This window comes from Triticum dicoccoides, chromosome 7B (assembly GCF_002162155.2).
Source record: "Triticum dicoccoides isolate Atlit2015 ecotype Zavitan chromosome 7B, WEW_v2.0, whole genome shotgun sequence".
Taxonomy (NCBI): Eukaryota; Viridiplantae; Streptophyta; class Magnoliopsida; order Poales; family Poaceae; genus Triticum; species Triticum dicoccoides.
In genome coordinates this window covers 118,549,751-118,565,937 of record NC_041393.1, presented here as the reverse complement: position 1 = coordinate 118,565,937, position 16,187 = coordinate 118,549,751, and the positions used below count along the sequence as shown (strand labels likewise).

At 48.0% G+C, this 16,187-nt stretch overlaps 2 protein-coding genes across 2 annotated transcripts; both read left to right on the top strand.

The window, feature by feature from the left end:
- Positions 1-8,563: 8,563 nt before the first annotated feature.
- On the top strand, positions 8,564-10,157 carry LOC119340010 ((S)-8-oxocitronellyl enol synthase ISY1-like). Its single transcript, XM_037611927.1, has one exon. It carries the CDS (start codon positions 8,741-8,743, stop codon positions 9,923-9,925), a length of 1,185 nt encoding a protein of 394 aa, XP_037467824.1. The 5' UTR covers positions 8,564-8,740; the 3' UTR covers positions 9,926-10,157.
- Positions 10,158-13,804: 3,647 nt separating this feature from the next.
- Positions 13,805-14,962, top strand: LOC119336071 (polygalacturonase inhibitor-like). Its single transcript, XM_037608108.1, has one exon. It carries the CDS (start codon positions 13,863-13,865, stop codon positions 14,718-14,720), a length of 858 nt encoding a protein of 285 aa, XP_037464005.1. The 5' UTR covers positions 13,805-13,862; the 3' UTR covers positions 14,721-14,962.
- The last annotated feature ends 1,225 nt before the right edge of the window (positions 14,963-16,187 follow it).

Genomic DNA, 16,187 nt, shown 5'->3' with positions numbered 1-16,187 from the left:
CCGGGAGTCCGGCCAAAGGTCATAGTCCGGCCATCCGGACACCCCCTAATCCAGGACTCCCTCAGAGAGGCATAAGCTAACATACTTTCTCTTCTTGGATCATATGCACTTATGATTGGAACTCTAGCAAGCATCCACAACTACTAAAAATCATTAAGGTAAAACCCAACCATAGCATTAAAGTATCAAGTCCCCTTTATCCCATACACAAACAACCTACTTACTTTGGTCAGTGATTCTGTCACTCACGCCACCCACCATAAGCAAATCATGAACATATTGCAAACCCTACAGCGGGAATCCCTCACGCTTGCGCGACACGGAGGGCACAATAGGATAGCACCAATAATAAAACATGGAACTCAACCCAATCATAGCAATTCATCAATCACCGATAGGACAACGAAAATCTATTCAGACATCATAGGATGGCAACACATCATTGGATAATAATATGAAGCATAAAGCACCATGTTCAAGTAGAGGGTACAGCGGGTTGCGGGAGAGTGGACCGCTGAATATAGATGGGGGAAGGTGATGGAGATGTTGGTGAAGATGACGGAGGTGTTGATGAATATCGCGGTGATGATGATGGCCCCCGGCAGCGTTCCGGCGCCACCGGAAGCAAGGGGGAGAGAGCCCCCCTTCTTCTTCTTCCTTGACCTTCTCCCTAGATGGGAGAAGGGTTTTCCCTCTGGTCCTTGGCTCTCATAGCGCGGGAGGGGCGAGAGCCCCTCCGAGATTGGATCTATCTCTCTGTCTCTCTCTATTTCTACGCTCCCTGATTCTGCCCCTTCACCGTTTCTTTTATATTCGAAGATCCGTAACTCCGATTGGGGTGAATCTTTCGCCTAGAACTTTCTCATAAAATTAGCTTTCTTGTGGCAAAAGAAGAGCGTCAGCTGCCTTAAGGGGGGCCCGGTAGGGTCCTGGGTGTGCCTGCCTCCCTGGGGCGCGCCCCCCTGTCTCGTGGCCCCCTCGGGCACCGTCTCGCGTTGATTCTTCCTCCCAAAAATCACAAAAATTCCAAAATAACTCTTTGTCCGTTTTTATCCCGTTTGATATTGGGTTTCTGCGAAACATAAAACATGCAACAAACAAGAACTAGCACTGGGCACTGGATCAATATGTTAGTCCCAAAAATAGTATAAAAATTTGCCAAAAGTATACGAAAGTTGAATAATATTGGCATGGAACAATTAAAAATTATAGATACGACGGAGACGTATCAAAGATCATCGCACTTTTATTTAGTTACAACTCAAGATTACAACTCAATACTTAGAACAAGATATGACTCTATATGAATGCCTCCGGCGGTGTACCGGGATATGCAATGAATCAAGAGTGACATTTATGAAAATTATGAAGGTGTCGAGCTTTGTAGACAGTAAGATTACCATCAGCGTTAGTCTTCTTCTTGAAGATCCATTTATTCTCTATGGCTTGCCAATCATCGAGCAAATCCACCAAAGTCCATACTATGTTCTCATACATGGATCCTATCTCAGATTTCATGGCCTCAAGCCATCTGTCGGAATCTGGGCTCATCATAGCTTCTTCATAGTTCATAGGTTCACCTTGGTCTAGTAACATGACTTCCAGGACAAGATTACCGTACCACTCTGGTGCAGATCGTGCTCTGGTCGACCTACAAGGTTCAGTAGTAACTTGATCTAAAGTTTCATGATCATCATCATTAGCTTCCTCTCTAGTTGGTGTAGGCATCACGAGAACGATTTTTTGTGATGTGCTACTTTCCAATTTGAGAGAAAATACAACTACCTCATCCAGTTCTAGGTTCCTCCCACTCACTTCTTTCGAGAGAAACTCCTTCTCTAGAAAGGACCCATTCTTAGCAACAAAGATCTTGCCTTCGGATTTGTGGTAGAAGGTGTACCCAATAGTTTCTCTAGGGTATCCTATGAAAACACACTTCTCTGATTTAGGTTTGAGCTTATCAGGCTGAAGCCTTTTGACATTAGCATCGCATCTCCAAACTTTAAGAAACAACAACTTAGGTTTCATGCCAAACCACAGTTCATACAGTGTCGTCCCAACGGATTTTGACGGTGCCCTATTGAACATTAATGCGGTTGTCTCTAATGCATAACCCCAAAATGATAGTGGTAAATCGGTAAGAGACATCATAGAATGAATCATATCTAATAAAGTATGGTTACAACGTTCGGACACACCATTACGCTGTGGTGTTCCAGGTGGCGTGAGTTGTGAAACAATTCCACATTGTTTTAAATGAAGGCCAAACTCGTAACTCAAATATTCACCTATGCGATCAGATCATAGAAACTTTATCTTCTTATTACGATGATTCTCCACTTCACTCTGAAATTCCTTGAACTTTTCAAATGTTTCAGACTCTTGTTTTATCAAGTAGATATACCCATACCTACTCAAATCATCTGTGAAGGTCAGAAAATAACGATACCCACTGCGATCTTCGACACTCATCGGACCGCATACATCACTATGTATTATTTCCAATAAGTCATTAGCTCGCTCCATTGTTACGGAGAATGGAGGTTTAGTCATCTTTCTCACGAGGCATGGTTCGCAAGTATCAAATGATTCATAATCAAGTGATTCCAAAAGTCCATCTGCATGGAATTTCTTCATGCGCTTTACACCAATATGACCTAAACGGCAGTGCCACAAATATTTTGCACTATCATTATCAACTTTGCATCTTTTGGTATCAATATTTATGAATATGTGTCTCACTATGACCGAGATTCAACAAACCATTTGCATTGAGTGTATGACCATAGAAGGTTTTATTCATGTAAACAAAACAACAATTATTCTCTGACTTAAATGAATAATCGTATTGCAATAAACACGATCTAATCATGTTCATGCTCAATGCAAACACCAAATAACATTTATTTAAGCTCAACACTAATCCTGAAGGTAGAGGGAGTGTGCGATGGTGATCACATCAATCTTGGAAACACTTCCAACACACATCGTTACCTCGCCCTTAACTAGTGTCTGTTTATTCTGCAACTCCTGTTCCGAGTCACTAGTCTCAGAACTGAACCGGTATCAAATACCCAGGTGCTACTACGAACACTAGTAAGGTACACATCAATAACATGTATACCAAATATACCTTTGTTCACTTTGCCATCCGCCAAGTATTTGGGGCAGTTTTGCTTCCAGTGACCATTTCCTTTGTAGTAGAAGCACTTAGTTTCAGGCTTGGGCCCAGCTTTGGGCTTCTTCACGGGAGCGGCAACTTTCTTGCTGTTCTTCTTGAAGTTCCCTTTCTTTCCATTGCCCTTCTCTTAAAACTGGTGTTCTTGTTAACCATCAACACTTGATGTTATTTCTTGATTTCTACCTCCACCGAATTCAGCATCGTGAAGTGCTTGGGAATTGTTTTTGTCATCCCTTGCATATTATAGTTCATCACAAAGCTATAGTAGCTTGTTTATAGTGACTGGAGAACTCTGTCAATCACTATCTTATCTGGAAGATTAACTCCCACTTAATTCAAGCGATTGTAGTACCCAGACATTCTGAGCACATGCTCACTAGCTGAGCTATTCTCCTCCATCTTGTAGGCAAAGTACTTGTCAGAGGTCTCATACCTCTCAGCACAGGCATGAGCCTGAAATACCAATTTCAGCTCTTAGAACATCTCATATGTTCCATGGCATTCAAAACATCTTTGTAGCCCTGATTCTAAGTTGTAAAGCATGGAACGCTAAACTATCAAGTAGTCATCAGATCAAGCTTGTCAAACGTTCATAACATCTGCATCAACTCCCGCAATAGGTCTGTCACCTAGCGGTGCATCAAGGACATAATTCTTCTGTGCAACAATGAGGATAATCCTTAGATCATGGACCCAGTCTACATTATTGCTACCAACATCTTTCAACTTAGTTTTCTCTAGGAACATGTCAAAAATAGGGGAGCTATATCATGAGCTATTGATCTACAACATAGATATGCAAAAAATATCAAGAGTAAGTTCATGATAAATTAAGTTCAATTGATCAAATTACTAATGAACTCCCACTTAAATTAACATCCGTCAAGTTATCTAAGTGATACATGATCCAAAACAACTAACCCATGTCCGATCATCATGTGAGATGGGGTAGTCATCAATGGTGAACATCTCTATGTTGATCATGTCTACTATATGACTCATGTCCGCCCTTTTGGTCTCCAGTGTTCTGTGACCATGTCCGTACATGCTAGGCTCATCAAGTTTAACCCAAGTATTCTGCATATGCAAAACTGTGTTACACCCGTTGTATGTGAACATAGAGTCTATCACACCCGATCATCACGAGGTTCTTCAAAACGACGAACTTTAGCAACGGTGCATACTCGGGGAGAACACTTTTATCTTGAAATTTAGTGAAGGGATCATCTTATAATTCTACTGTTGTTCTAACCAAAATAAGATGCATAAAAGATAAACATCGCATGCAATCAAAATATGTGACATGATATGTCCATCATCATCTTGTGCTTTTGATATCCATCTCCATCGTCACCGGCTCGACACCTTGATCTCCATCGTTGCGTCGGGATCATCTCGCCAACTATTGCTTCTACAACTATTGCTAACGCATAGCGATAAACTAAAGCAACTGCATGGTGTTTGCATTTCATACAATAAAGAGACAACCATAAGGCTCCTGCAGGTTGCCGATAAATTACAAAACATGATAATCTCATACAATAACGTATATCACATCATGTCTTGACCATATCACATCACAGCATGCCCTACAAAAACATGTTAGACGTCCTCTACTTTGTTGTTGCAAGTTTTACATGGCTGCTACGGGCTTCTAGCAAGAACCCTTCTTACCTACGCAAAAACCACAACGGTGATTCATCAAGTTTGTTGTTTTAACCTTCTTCAAGGACCAGCCGCAGTCAAATTCGATTCAACTAAAGTAGGAGAAACAGACACCCGCCAGCCACCTTTATGCAAAATAAGTTGCATGTCAGCCGGTGGAACCGGTCTCATGTGCGTGGACATGTAAGGTTGATCCGGGCCGCTTCATCTTACAATACTGCTGAATCAAAATAAGACGTTGGTGGTAAGCAGTATGACTATCACCGCCCACAACTATTTGTGTTTGACTCGTGCATATCATCTACGCATAGACCTGGCTCTGATGCCACAGTTGGGAACGTTGCATGGAAAACAAAAAAATTCTACGCACATGCAAGATCTATCCATGGAGATGCATAGCAACAAGAGGGGGGTGTCTACGTACCCTCGTACACCATAAGCGATAGCATTTAGTAACGCGGTTGATGTAATAGAATATCTTCGTGCTCCAACTGATCAAGTACCCAACGTACGGCACCTCCGAGTTCTGCACACATTCAGCTCGGTGACGTCCTCACCTTCTTGATCCAGCAAGACGGGCGAAGTAGTGGATGAGTTCCGGTAGCACGATGACATGGTGATGGTGATGGTCATGCTATCCCTGCAGGGCATCGCCTAAGCACTACAAACATGTGACTGAGGGTGTAAACGGTGGAGGGGGGCACCGCACACGGCTAAGACAATGTTGTGCCCCCTGTGTGGTGCCCCCTCCCACATATATATAGGTCGGGGAGAAGATGGGAGCAGCCAGGCACACCATAAAGGTGGCTGGCCAGCCCTAGGGCTCCTGCCCAGCCTTGCGCCCCCTTGCCATAATTCCCCTAAGGGGGAAGGAAAGAGGAGGAGAGGGAAGGAAGGAGGAGACCTATTCTCCTCTTTCCTTCTCTCCCTATGGTCGGCTGCCATAGAGGGGCACACCAGCCCCTTGTGGGCTGGTGTGCTCCCTTCTCTTGGCCCATATGGCCCATAGACATCCTGGGACTTGCCGGAACCCCTTCCGGTGACCCGATGACTACCCGGTACGTCCTTAAACTCTTCCGGTGTCCAAATACCATCGTCCTATATATCCGTCTTTACCTATCGACCATTTCGAGACTCCTCGTTGTGTCCATGATCTCATCTAGGACTCCGAATATTATCCAGTCACCAAATCACATAACACTATATCGTCAACGAACGTTAAGCATGCGGACCCCTACGGGTTCGAGAACTATGTAGACATGACCGAGACACTTCTCTGGTTAATAACCAATAACGGAACCTGGATGCCCATATTGGCTCCTACATATTCTACGAAGATCTTTATCGGTCGAACCGTTATGACAACATACATAATTCCCTTTGTCCATCGGTATGTTACTTGCCCGAGATTCGATCGTCGGTATCTTCAAACCTATTTCAATCTCTTTACCGGCAAGTCTCTTTACTCGTTCTGTAATACATCACCTCATAACTAACTCCTTAGTCATTTTCTTGCAAGCTTATGATATGTATTATCGAGAGGGCCCAGAGATACCTCTTCGATACTCGAAGTGACAAATCCTAATCTCGATCTATGCCAACTAAAAAAAACACCTTCGGAGATACCTGTAGAGCATCTTTATGATCACTCAGTTATGTTGTAACGTTTGATAACACACAAGGTATTCCTCCGGTATTCAGGAGTTGCATAATATCATAGTCGAAGGAATATGTATTTGACATGAAGAAAGCAATAGCAATAAACTAAACGATAATTATGCTAAGCTAACGGATGGCTCTTGTCCATCACATCATTCTCCTAATGATGTGATTCCGTTATCAAATGACAACACATGTCTATGGTTAGGAAACCTTAACCATCTTTGATCAACGAGCTAGTCTAGTAGAGGTTTACTAGGGACACGGTATTTGTTTATGTATTCACACATGCATTTAAGTTTCTGATCAATACAATTCTAGCATGAATAATAAACCTTTATCATGAATAAGGAAAATAAAATAACAACTTTATTATTGCCTCTAGGGCATATTTCCTTCACTCTGGGGCTGTTTGGTTTGAGACTAAGTTTGCCAAAGCTCGCCACACCTAAGGTTAGGCAAGTTTGACCAAGTTAGGTGTGTGTTTGATTCAAGCCACATCTTAGGCAAGCCACACTATTGTCTCACATCACATACACACAAAAAGTCAAGATTACCTTAGGCTTGCCAACTTGTGGCTCTCATTTTGAAGAACTAACCTTAGGCAAGTTTGGCAACATTGTATGGCAAAGTGTGGCACTCCTAGGCCTAGAACCAAACAGCCCCTCTGTATCCCATACGCCACCACCGTTCTTCCCCACTCCGATTATCAAACGGTGATTAAGGGAAAGAGGTCCTCGTGGACACAGCCAAAGTGGTCTCCGTTTTACCCACTGTTGCAACTATCCGCTACGAATGGAGAAGGGGCTTGTCATGTCACCCAACTGCACAACCACACAGTTAACCAACAGTAATAACCTTCCGTCCAAGGTTGGCAAACGTTGGACGATCGACTTCACCCAATGTCAAGAAGATTATCAACATAAACATGCAAAGAGGATATTAAATCCTAATATCAAACATCATATTACACACTAGGGTTCATCCATACCCGGGAACAATGGGTCTACTCACACATGGGGATGACAATCATCATAATAATGGTGATGGTACATGAGTGAATGAATCAACCGATACACCGAGGGATCCACTAGGGTTCTTGATGGTACAGATGATAAGGATGTGGATGATGATGATGATGATGATGAAGTCAGTGGTGATGAAGATGATGATGACTTCATTCCCCTCGCGGTGAGAAGGGTCCCCTTCTCCTCCTGGATGGTCCTCCCTCCGGATGAGTTCCGGAGGCTAGAGTTCTGCCTTCTAGGTGAGCTTCTGGAGTCTCTGTGTGTCTCATCCGTGATTCGCCTCGACGGGGTGAAAATAGCTTATCTCCTAGAGGCGGCGGCGCGCCAAACGACCGCTCATGCGAGCGCGCGCAGTTGCATGGAACGCCGTCATTTTCTTTGGAAGCGCGATGATGGCGATTTCTTTGGCCTTCTTGCTTGATTTTCTTATGGAAAGTGTTTATCACCTTTAGTACGTGATTCCACTGGCATTTTTTGGGTCTTCTGTATTAAATAAATATTGCTCCAAAAAACCTTTATCTGAAGGGTTATCAACGGAAAGAAGTGCACAAACGAGGCAAAATTTCGCAAAGCCTACCTAATAGACACAAAAATAACGGTAAAAAGGACTCATAATTTGTACTCATCAGTACATACAACAAACAATTACATTGGGTGTGTTCCGAATGATATAACACCTTTTCCTTCCATGGACCAAGAAAAAAAATGCTACGACGATGATGTTGTGAACGTACAAAAGCTATTGTGTCGGTGAGAATTATGTTGCTTTGAAGCAAGGTTTTAAATTTCTTTGAGAATTGGCTTTGAAACAAGTTGCCATGATGGCATTTGAGGCAGGTTGGTTGGGCCTATGGGCCTTTGAGAAACGACAAAGCTCTCGTGACAGAAAACTGCTCTATGTTTTGAGAGAGAGAGAGAGAGGAGTTCAAAAGAGAGAGTGTTTAAATTAGAGAGAGAAGGAAGGAGTTCAAAAGAGAGGAATTCAAGAGAGAGAGAAAGGCGGTTTCAGCAGTGGGAAGGAACGGGAAGAGAGAGACACGCCGCAACAGAATCGCCAGCCATAAAGTAAAGCAGCTTTAGCAAACAAAGACCAAGACGCAAAACCCAGAACCCAAACTCCCCACCTGCTCCGCTCCGCCCCTCTCCTCTCGCCGATTCATCTTCCTCGATCCACCGCGCCGGCCCATCCCAGCGCCGCGCTGCCACCATGATGAAGTGGTGGTGGGCGGGGGCGTTCGGCGCCTTCAAGAAGCGCCGGGCCAGCAGCCGCGCCCGCGCCGCCGCGGAGGCCCCCCAGAGCAACGTGGCCCTCGTCGTCGGCTCCACCGGCATCGTCGGCGCCGCCCTCATCGACATCCTCCCGCTCCGCGACACGCCCGGGGGCCCGTGGAAGGTCTACGCGCTCTCCCGCCGCCCGCTCCCGCCCTGGTCCGCGCCCCTCCCGCCCGACGTCTTCCACCACCACCTCGACCTCGCCGACCCCGCCGCCGTCGCCGACGCCCTCGCGCCCCTCACCGACGTCACCCACGTCTTCTACGTCGCCTGGGACCCTCGCCCCACGCACGCGGAGGGCCGCGAGGCCAACGGCGCCATGCTCCGCAACGTCCTCTCCGCCCTCGTCCCCAACTGCCCCGGCCTGCTCCACGTCTGCCTCCAGACCGGCCGCAAGCACTACGTCGACCCGTTCGAGCCCCTCACCGACGTGCCCCTCGCGCTCCGCCCCTACTCCGAGGACCTCCCGCGCCTCGACTACCCCGACCTAGAGGATGTCCTCCTCGACGGGCTCGCCAGCAACAACCGCGTCACCTGGTCCGTGCACCGCCCCACCACCATCTTCGGCTTCTCCCCACGGAGCGCAAGAAACGTCGTCGCCAGCCTCTGCGTCTACGCCGCCATCTGCGGCAAGGAGGGCCTCGTGCTGCGCTGGCCAGGATCCCGTGTCGCCTGGGAGGGCTTCAGCGACGCCTCCGACGCGGAGCTCGTCGCCGAGCACGCACTCTGGGCGGCCATGGAGCCCAATGGCAGGAACGAACCCTTCAACTGCAGCAACGGGGACCTCTTCAAGTGGCAGCAGCTATGGCCGATCCTCGCCAGCCAATTCGGCGTGAAGTGGACGGGGTACCAGGGGGAGGATCAGCGCTTCATGCTGGAGGAGGCCATGGCCGGGAAGGAGGGCGTGTGGTCGGAGATCGTCAACGAGAACGGGCTCGTGGAGACCGAGCTCAACGACATCACCAACTGGTTCTGCGTCGACGCCATGGTCAACGTGGAGCGGGAGAACCTGGACACCATGAACAAGAGCAAGGAGTATGGATTCTTCGGGTTCCGGAACACGGTGAGGTCCTTCAATACCTGGATCAACAAGATGAAGGTTGACAAGATTGTCCCCTGATGCATGCCTCTGTTTTACCTGCCAATCGCGGCTTAGAACTTCACATCATGCTATTATCTCATCATCTTGCGACATTGTCCAGTTTACGTGCATCGAATTTTGCTTCATAGCATATTACCAGTATGGAGTGTTATGTTCGTTTCGACAAGGTACTGAATGAACATCTAGTTACTCTGCGTTTTAAGCTTTGAATCATTCGTACGTTGATCATTTTACTTGTACCTGTGAGCAATGTTTTGTTGATCACTTTCGCTCAATGGATATTATCTGGTAGTTAATTATTCTTGTCAGGTTGGAGCTGTGTTGAATGTTTTTGTTGTTTTGGCATCAACACTTAGCTTTAATTTAAGTAGTTGCATTGCATGCAGGTCAAGTATTCTGAATTAGTGGTCTATTGTGGTGATTAGCTCCATTTGTGATGCATAAATTAGGATCCAATCTTGCTATTATCTGATCATCTTGCGACATTGTCTAGTTTACGTGCATTGAACTTTACTTGATACTAGCATATTAGCCAGGAGTGTTATATATGTTCGTTTCAACAAGTACTGAACTGAATGAACATCTAGTTACTCGGCATTGGGCAAGTGTTCACTGAAAGCGTTTTAAACTTTGAATCATCAAGTGAGCAATGTTTTGTTGCTTGCTACTGCTCAATGGATATGATCTGGTAGTTAACCATCTATGTTTACCCTTTCATGCATATTCCTGTTAGGTTGGAGCTGTGTTGAATGTTTTTGTTGTTTTGGCATCAACACTTGACTTTAATTTAAGTAGTTGCACTGCATGCAGGTTAAGTATTCTGAATTAGTAATCTAACAATCCAGTACTAGTCCATTAGAAATTGGAAACATTAAGTTCCGGAGAGTTCAATTAATTAAGTTTGCATCCTGGTGATTGTTAGTATTAGTATTCTGCAGTCTGCATATATCGCCTATTCTGTTGGACTTTCATGTCTGGTTCTGGATTATGATTTTTCAGCAAAGTGGTAGTAGATATTCTGCACTTGTTTGCAGTTAGCACCGGTGTTTTCGCATCAACACTTGGCTTTAACTTAAGTAGTTGCATGCAGGTACAGAGTTCTTAATTAGTGATCTATCCTGATGATTAACTTCATTTGTGATATACCAAAGTTAGGATCCAATCTTGCATCAAATTCATGTAAAACTCTGGTCAGATTTATTTCAGCTCTCTTTCAGAGTGAGAGCGTTTACCATCAGTCAAGTGTAAATTATAATCCAGTACTAGTCCATTAGAAACTGAGAACACTAAGTTCTGGAGTGTTCAATTGATTAAGTTTGCATCCTGATGATTGTTACGTGCATTGAATTTTTACTTGATAGCATATTAGCATGGAGTATTATGTTAGTTTCGACAAGGTACTGAATGAACATCAGGTTACTCGGCATTTTGCAAGTGTTCATTGAAAGTGTTTTAAGCTTTGAATCATCAAGTGAGCAATGTCTTGTTAATCGCTTTCGCTCAATGGATATGATCTGGTAGTTAACCATGCATATATGTTTACCCTTTCATGCATATACTTTTCAAGTTGGAGCTGTGTTGAATGTTTCTGTTGTGTTTTTTTTTTTTTTTGCATTTACACTTGGCTTTAATTTTAGTAGTTGCATGCAGGTAAAGCATTCTGAATTAGTAATCTATCAGAATGATTAACTTGATTTGTGATGCCAAAATTAGGATCCAATCTTGCATCAAATTCATCCAAAACTCTGGTCAGATTTATTTCAGCTCTCTTTCAGAGTGAGAGCGTTTACCACCAGTCAAGTGTAGATTATGGTCTACTATCGTACAAGTCGATTTCATTCCAGTACTAGTCTATTTGAGATTAAACACATTAAGTTCCGGCGAGTTCAATTGATTAAGTCTGCATCCTCATGATTGTTACGTGCACTGAATTTTACTTGAAAGCATATTAGCATGGAGTATTATGTTCGTTTTGACAAGGTACTGAATGAACATCTAGTTACTCGGCATTTTGCAGGTGTTCACTGAAAGTGTTTTAAGCTTTGAATCATCAAGTGAGCAATGTTTTGTTGATCGCTTTCGCTCAATGGATATGATCTGGTAGTTAACCACGTATCTATGTTTACCCTTTCATGCATATTCTTGTCAAGTTGGAGTTGTGTTGAATGTTTCTGTTGTTTTGGCATCAACACTTGGCTTTAACTTAAGTAGTTGCATGCAGGTAGAGAATTCTAAATTAGTAACCTGTCTTAATGATTAACTTCATTTGTGATGCGAAAATTAGGATCCAATCTTGCATCAAATTCATGTAAAATTCAAGTGCCTTACCACCAGTCAAGTGTAGACTATGATTACAAGTCATTTCATTCCAGTACTAGCTAGTCTATTAGAAATTGGAAACATTACGTTCTGGAGAGTTCAGTTGGTTAGGTTTGCATCCTGATGATTGTTAGTACTAGCACTATGCAGTCTACATGTATGGCTTATTTTGTTGGACTTTCATGTCTGGTTCTGGATTATGATTTGTCGGCAAAGTGGTAGGAACTATTAGACGGTAGTAGGTACGTACTTTGCTTGTTTTCAGTTAGCACTAGTGCTCATCCAGCATGGCCTTGACAGTTTTAGAACTTCGAACCTCTGCTGCATTGGACAGCACTGTCACCCTGCAAACAATCAAATCCTGATGCATTGGAGTTCTGTGCTATTAGTCATTAGATGTCCATGTTTTGTTCAAACTCTGTATGCTCGTGTTGCTTATTCATAGGCTCTAATTCTGACGCTGGTCACTCATTGCTAATGCTATCACTCATTGCTGATATTTACATCTTCCATTGGAAGATCAAATGCTCCACTTTGTTGTCCATTTCGTTTAGCATGATGTATAACACGGCGCATCATGGATATGTATGTGCAATGGCTGGCTAGTGACGTTACATGTAGGAGTGCTCACATTTTGTGCTGAACATTCAAGGTTTGATTTCGTTAAAAAATGTACAGGTAGACACAGTAAAATAATTTCAAGGAATAACACCCTGCATTTCATTTGATCGTGATGGTGCATGTTAATGATCTTGCATGTAATAGAAGCAGACAGATAGGCTGACCCCTACATGCATCTTTTTCTCTCCTTCGCTGGTAGGCGCTAGGGCAAAGTTATATGTGTGTGTGTGCGCAATGCGATGGCTCGTTAAGTTTCTTGCAGTAATTCTCTGATTGAATGGCACTCTGTAAGCTAGGATTGAGTTAGCCTTTTTGGTACTGAATCTGATAGTGTTTGATTTTTGGCATGTGAACTCAATGTGTAGCGGCGGGTATGAACATGCCTTGCCTTGCAGTTAGTATGATTGATCATGGAGATGATGATCACACCAGCAGAGTGGACCATGGAACTAGACACACACAGTAGGTTGGTAGTAGTAACTGTAGTTCTGATAGTTCTTTGAGGCCTTGTTCGGTTACACCCTGCCTGAAGGGGATTGGAGGGGATTTGGGCGGGATTTGACTTACAGGGGATTCAAGCCACTTCAATCCCTGTCAAACCCCTTTCAATTCCCTGTCAACCGAACGCAGCCTGATGGGGTCCATACCCTCCCTCCCTACAGGGAAGGGGATTTCTGTTCTCTTCGTGTTACACGCTGTAGTGTTGCGTTGCCGTGATGAAGCAGGGCAGGTATCATTGACGAGGGCAGATATTCCACATGCTTGGTACAGTACGTACTACGTAGGGATGCCGAACGTGTGGTACCATGCCGACCAACAGAGCGCACGACATATGCATGTGTGCCATAGTGCCATGGCACTGCGCTCCACATCGGATCTCGGTCAGCAATGTACAGCTAGCTCGACTCCTATTTATGTGGTTCTCAGCCTCCACACTCCCAGTCTCCTCCCACACAACACAAAGCGGCCGGGTCAAAACCAACTAGCTCAGCCTCCAACAAGGCGCTCCACCACCATGCAGCTCACGAGTCCGTGCCGCCACACCATGCCGTTCCTCGTCGGCGTCGCCGTCCTTGTCCTTGCAGCAGCAGCTGCGCGGGCCGACGGCGCTCTCTGCGACAAGTCGGACAAGGCGGCTCTGCTGGCCGTCAAGTCCGCGCTGGGCAACCACCCGGACCTCTCCGGCTGGAACTCCACCGCGCCCTGCTGCGCCTGGCCGGGCATCTCCTGCGACGCCACCACCGGCCGGGTCACCGAGCTCACGGTCTTCGCGCTCAACATCTCCGCGCCGGTCCCGGCCGCCATCGCCAACCTCACCGCCCTGCAGACCGTCAACCTGGCCTACAACCGCCTCTACGGCCGCATCCCGGCGTTCCTGGGCCCGCGCGCCCTCCCGGACCTCACCTTCCTCCGCCTGGACGGCAACCGCCTCGACGGCCCCATCCCGCCGACGGCCACCGTGTACGACCTCTCCGTCGCCGGCAATCGCCTGACCGGCCCGCTCCCGGCCGCCTTCGCGGGCGCGGAGTTCGGCAGCGTGGACGTCGCCGACAACCAGCTCACGGGCGACGCGTCGGTGCTGTTCGGCGCCGGGAAGCGGGTGAACTCGGTGCGGCTGTCGCGCAACCGGTTCGCGTTTGACCTCGGCCGCGTCGAGCTGCCGGGGGCGCTGGACATACTGGCCGTCGACCACAACATGATCTACGGGGGCATCCCGGCGGCCGCGGCGGCGAGGAGGTGGCTGGCGTTCGACGTGAGCTACAACAATCTGTGCGGGCCGATCCCGCAGGGCCGGTACACGCACAGGTTCGGCCCCAAGCACTTCGCGCCCAACAAGTGCCTCTGCGGCCGCCCGCTCGCGCCCTGCGGCTAGGTACGGTGGCCACTCGCTGCACGTGACCGCTTGACTGATGATGTATTGTTAGGGCATTTCCCGCAGGGTCCATTCCCAGGGGGCGTCTAAAAGCGCCATCTGAGGGTGAGCCGGCGCAAAAAATGGCCCTGGGGCGAGTCGGTCCCCAGCCGTTGGCTCCCAGGGCCGCCCTCAGGCGCGTATTAAAAAAAAAGAGCCGTTCGGCGAAGTTATGATAAAAAAATAATTAAATTTTGGCTAAACATGGCAAATTTCGGCGAAATTCGCGCATTTTCATTACATTAACCTAATCTAAAAAAGAAAGGGGCTGAAGTCGTCGCCGCCATCGTCGTCGTCGGCCTTCTCCTCCTTGACGCGGGCGCCCCTGCTGGACCCGGCGTCGCCATGGCGGACTGGCGGCGGCGCGTCGTCATCGTTGTCGTCGCTGTCGCATAGGACGACGACCCCGTCTTCATCGCGGCCGCGTCGGCGCTCCTCGAAGCGGCGCAGGGCGGCACGCTGGCGCTCCTTCACCTTCTCTCGGCACGCCTTCTCTATCGCAATGGAGTCCTGGCGCGCCCATTCTAGGGCCGCGTCGTCGTCGTCGAACTCTGCCTTCACCGGCGCCAGCCCCGGCTCCGTCTTTGGCTTGACGAAGCGCGGAGGAGCCGACGAGGAGGAGGCGCGCCGGCCGCCCTCGTTGGTGACGATGCCGGCGCTGCGAGTGCGCCGGCCGAGCGGCGACTCCGCCGCGGGCTCGGCCTTGACGCCGAGCAGGGCCGGAGTGCCGGAGGAGTGCGATGAGGATCGGGAGGATGAAGAGGAGGAGGAGGACCCGAACCTCCTTGGTGCCCATGGCCCGACGCGTCGGTTCTGCGCCGGGGGGTACGCCAACGGCGGGTCGTTGCCGCCCTCGTGGTACGTGAGCACGCCCTCGAGTGTGCGGCCGGGGACGCCCCACCAGAGGTGGCGCCCCTCGCTGTTCTGCCGGCCGCCGACCACCGGCGCGCCGTTGGTGGACGCCAATCGCTGCTGCTGGTGGCGCTCGAAATACGCCGCCCAGGCCGCGTGGTTGTCGGCGGCGTACTGAGGGAGGGAGAGTTGGGCGTCGGTGAGGGACGCGCGCACGATCTCGACCTCCTCGGCAAAGTACTTCGGCTTCGCCACGGCGTCGGGCAACGGGGGAATGGGCACTCCCCCGGCGCTGAGTCTCCACCCCGTTGGCCCGGCGCGCATGTCCGGCGGCGCCGGGATGTTCGCCTGGAACAGGAGTCAGGACTCCTGTTCGCGGAGCGAACGGCGGCCGAAGCCATTGGCCGCCGCCTCGTCTCCGGGGAAGCGTTCTGCCATGGCGACGTCGGGGCTGGGCGGGCTCGGGAGAGGTAGAGGGAAGGGCTGGGCGGCGGCGCTCGGGAGAGGCAGGGAGGGGCTGGACGGCGGCGAGGGGCAGGGCTGGTGTGGGCACAGGCGAGTGGAGGCCGTCGGCTT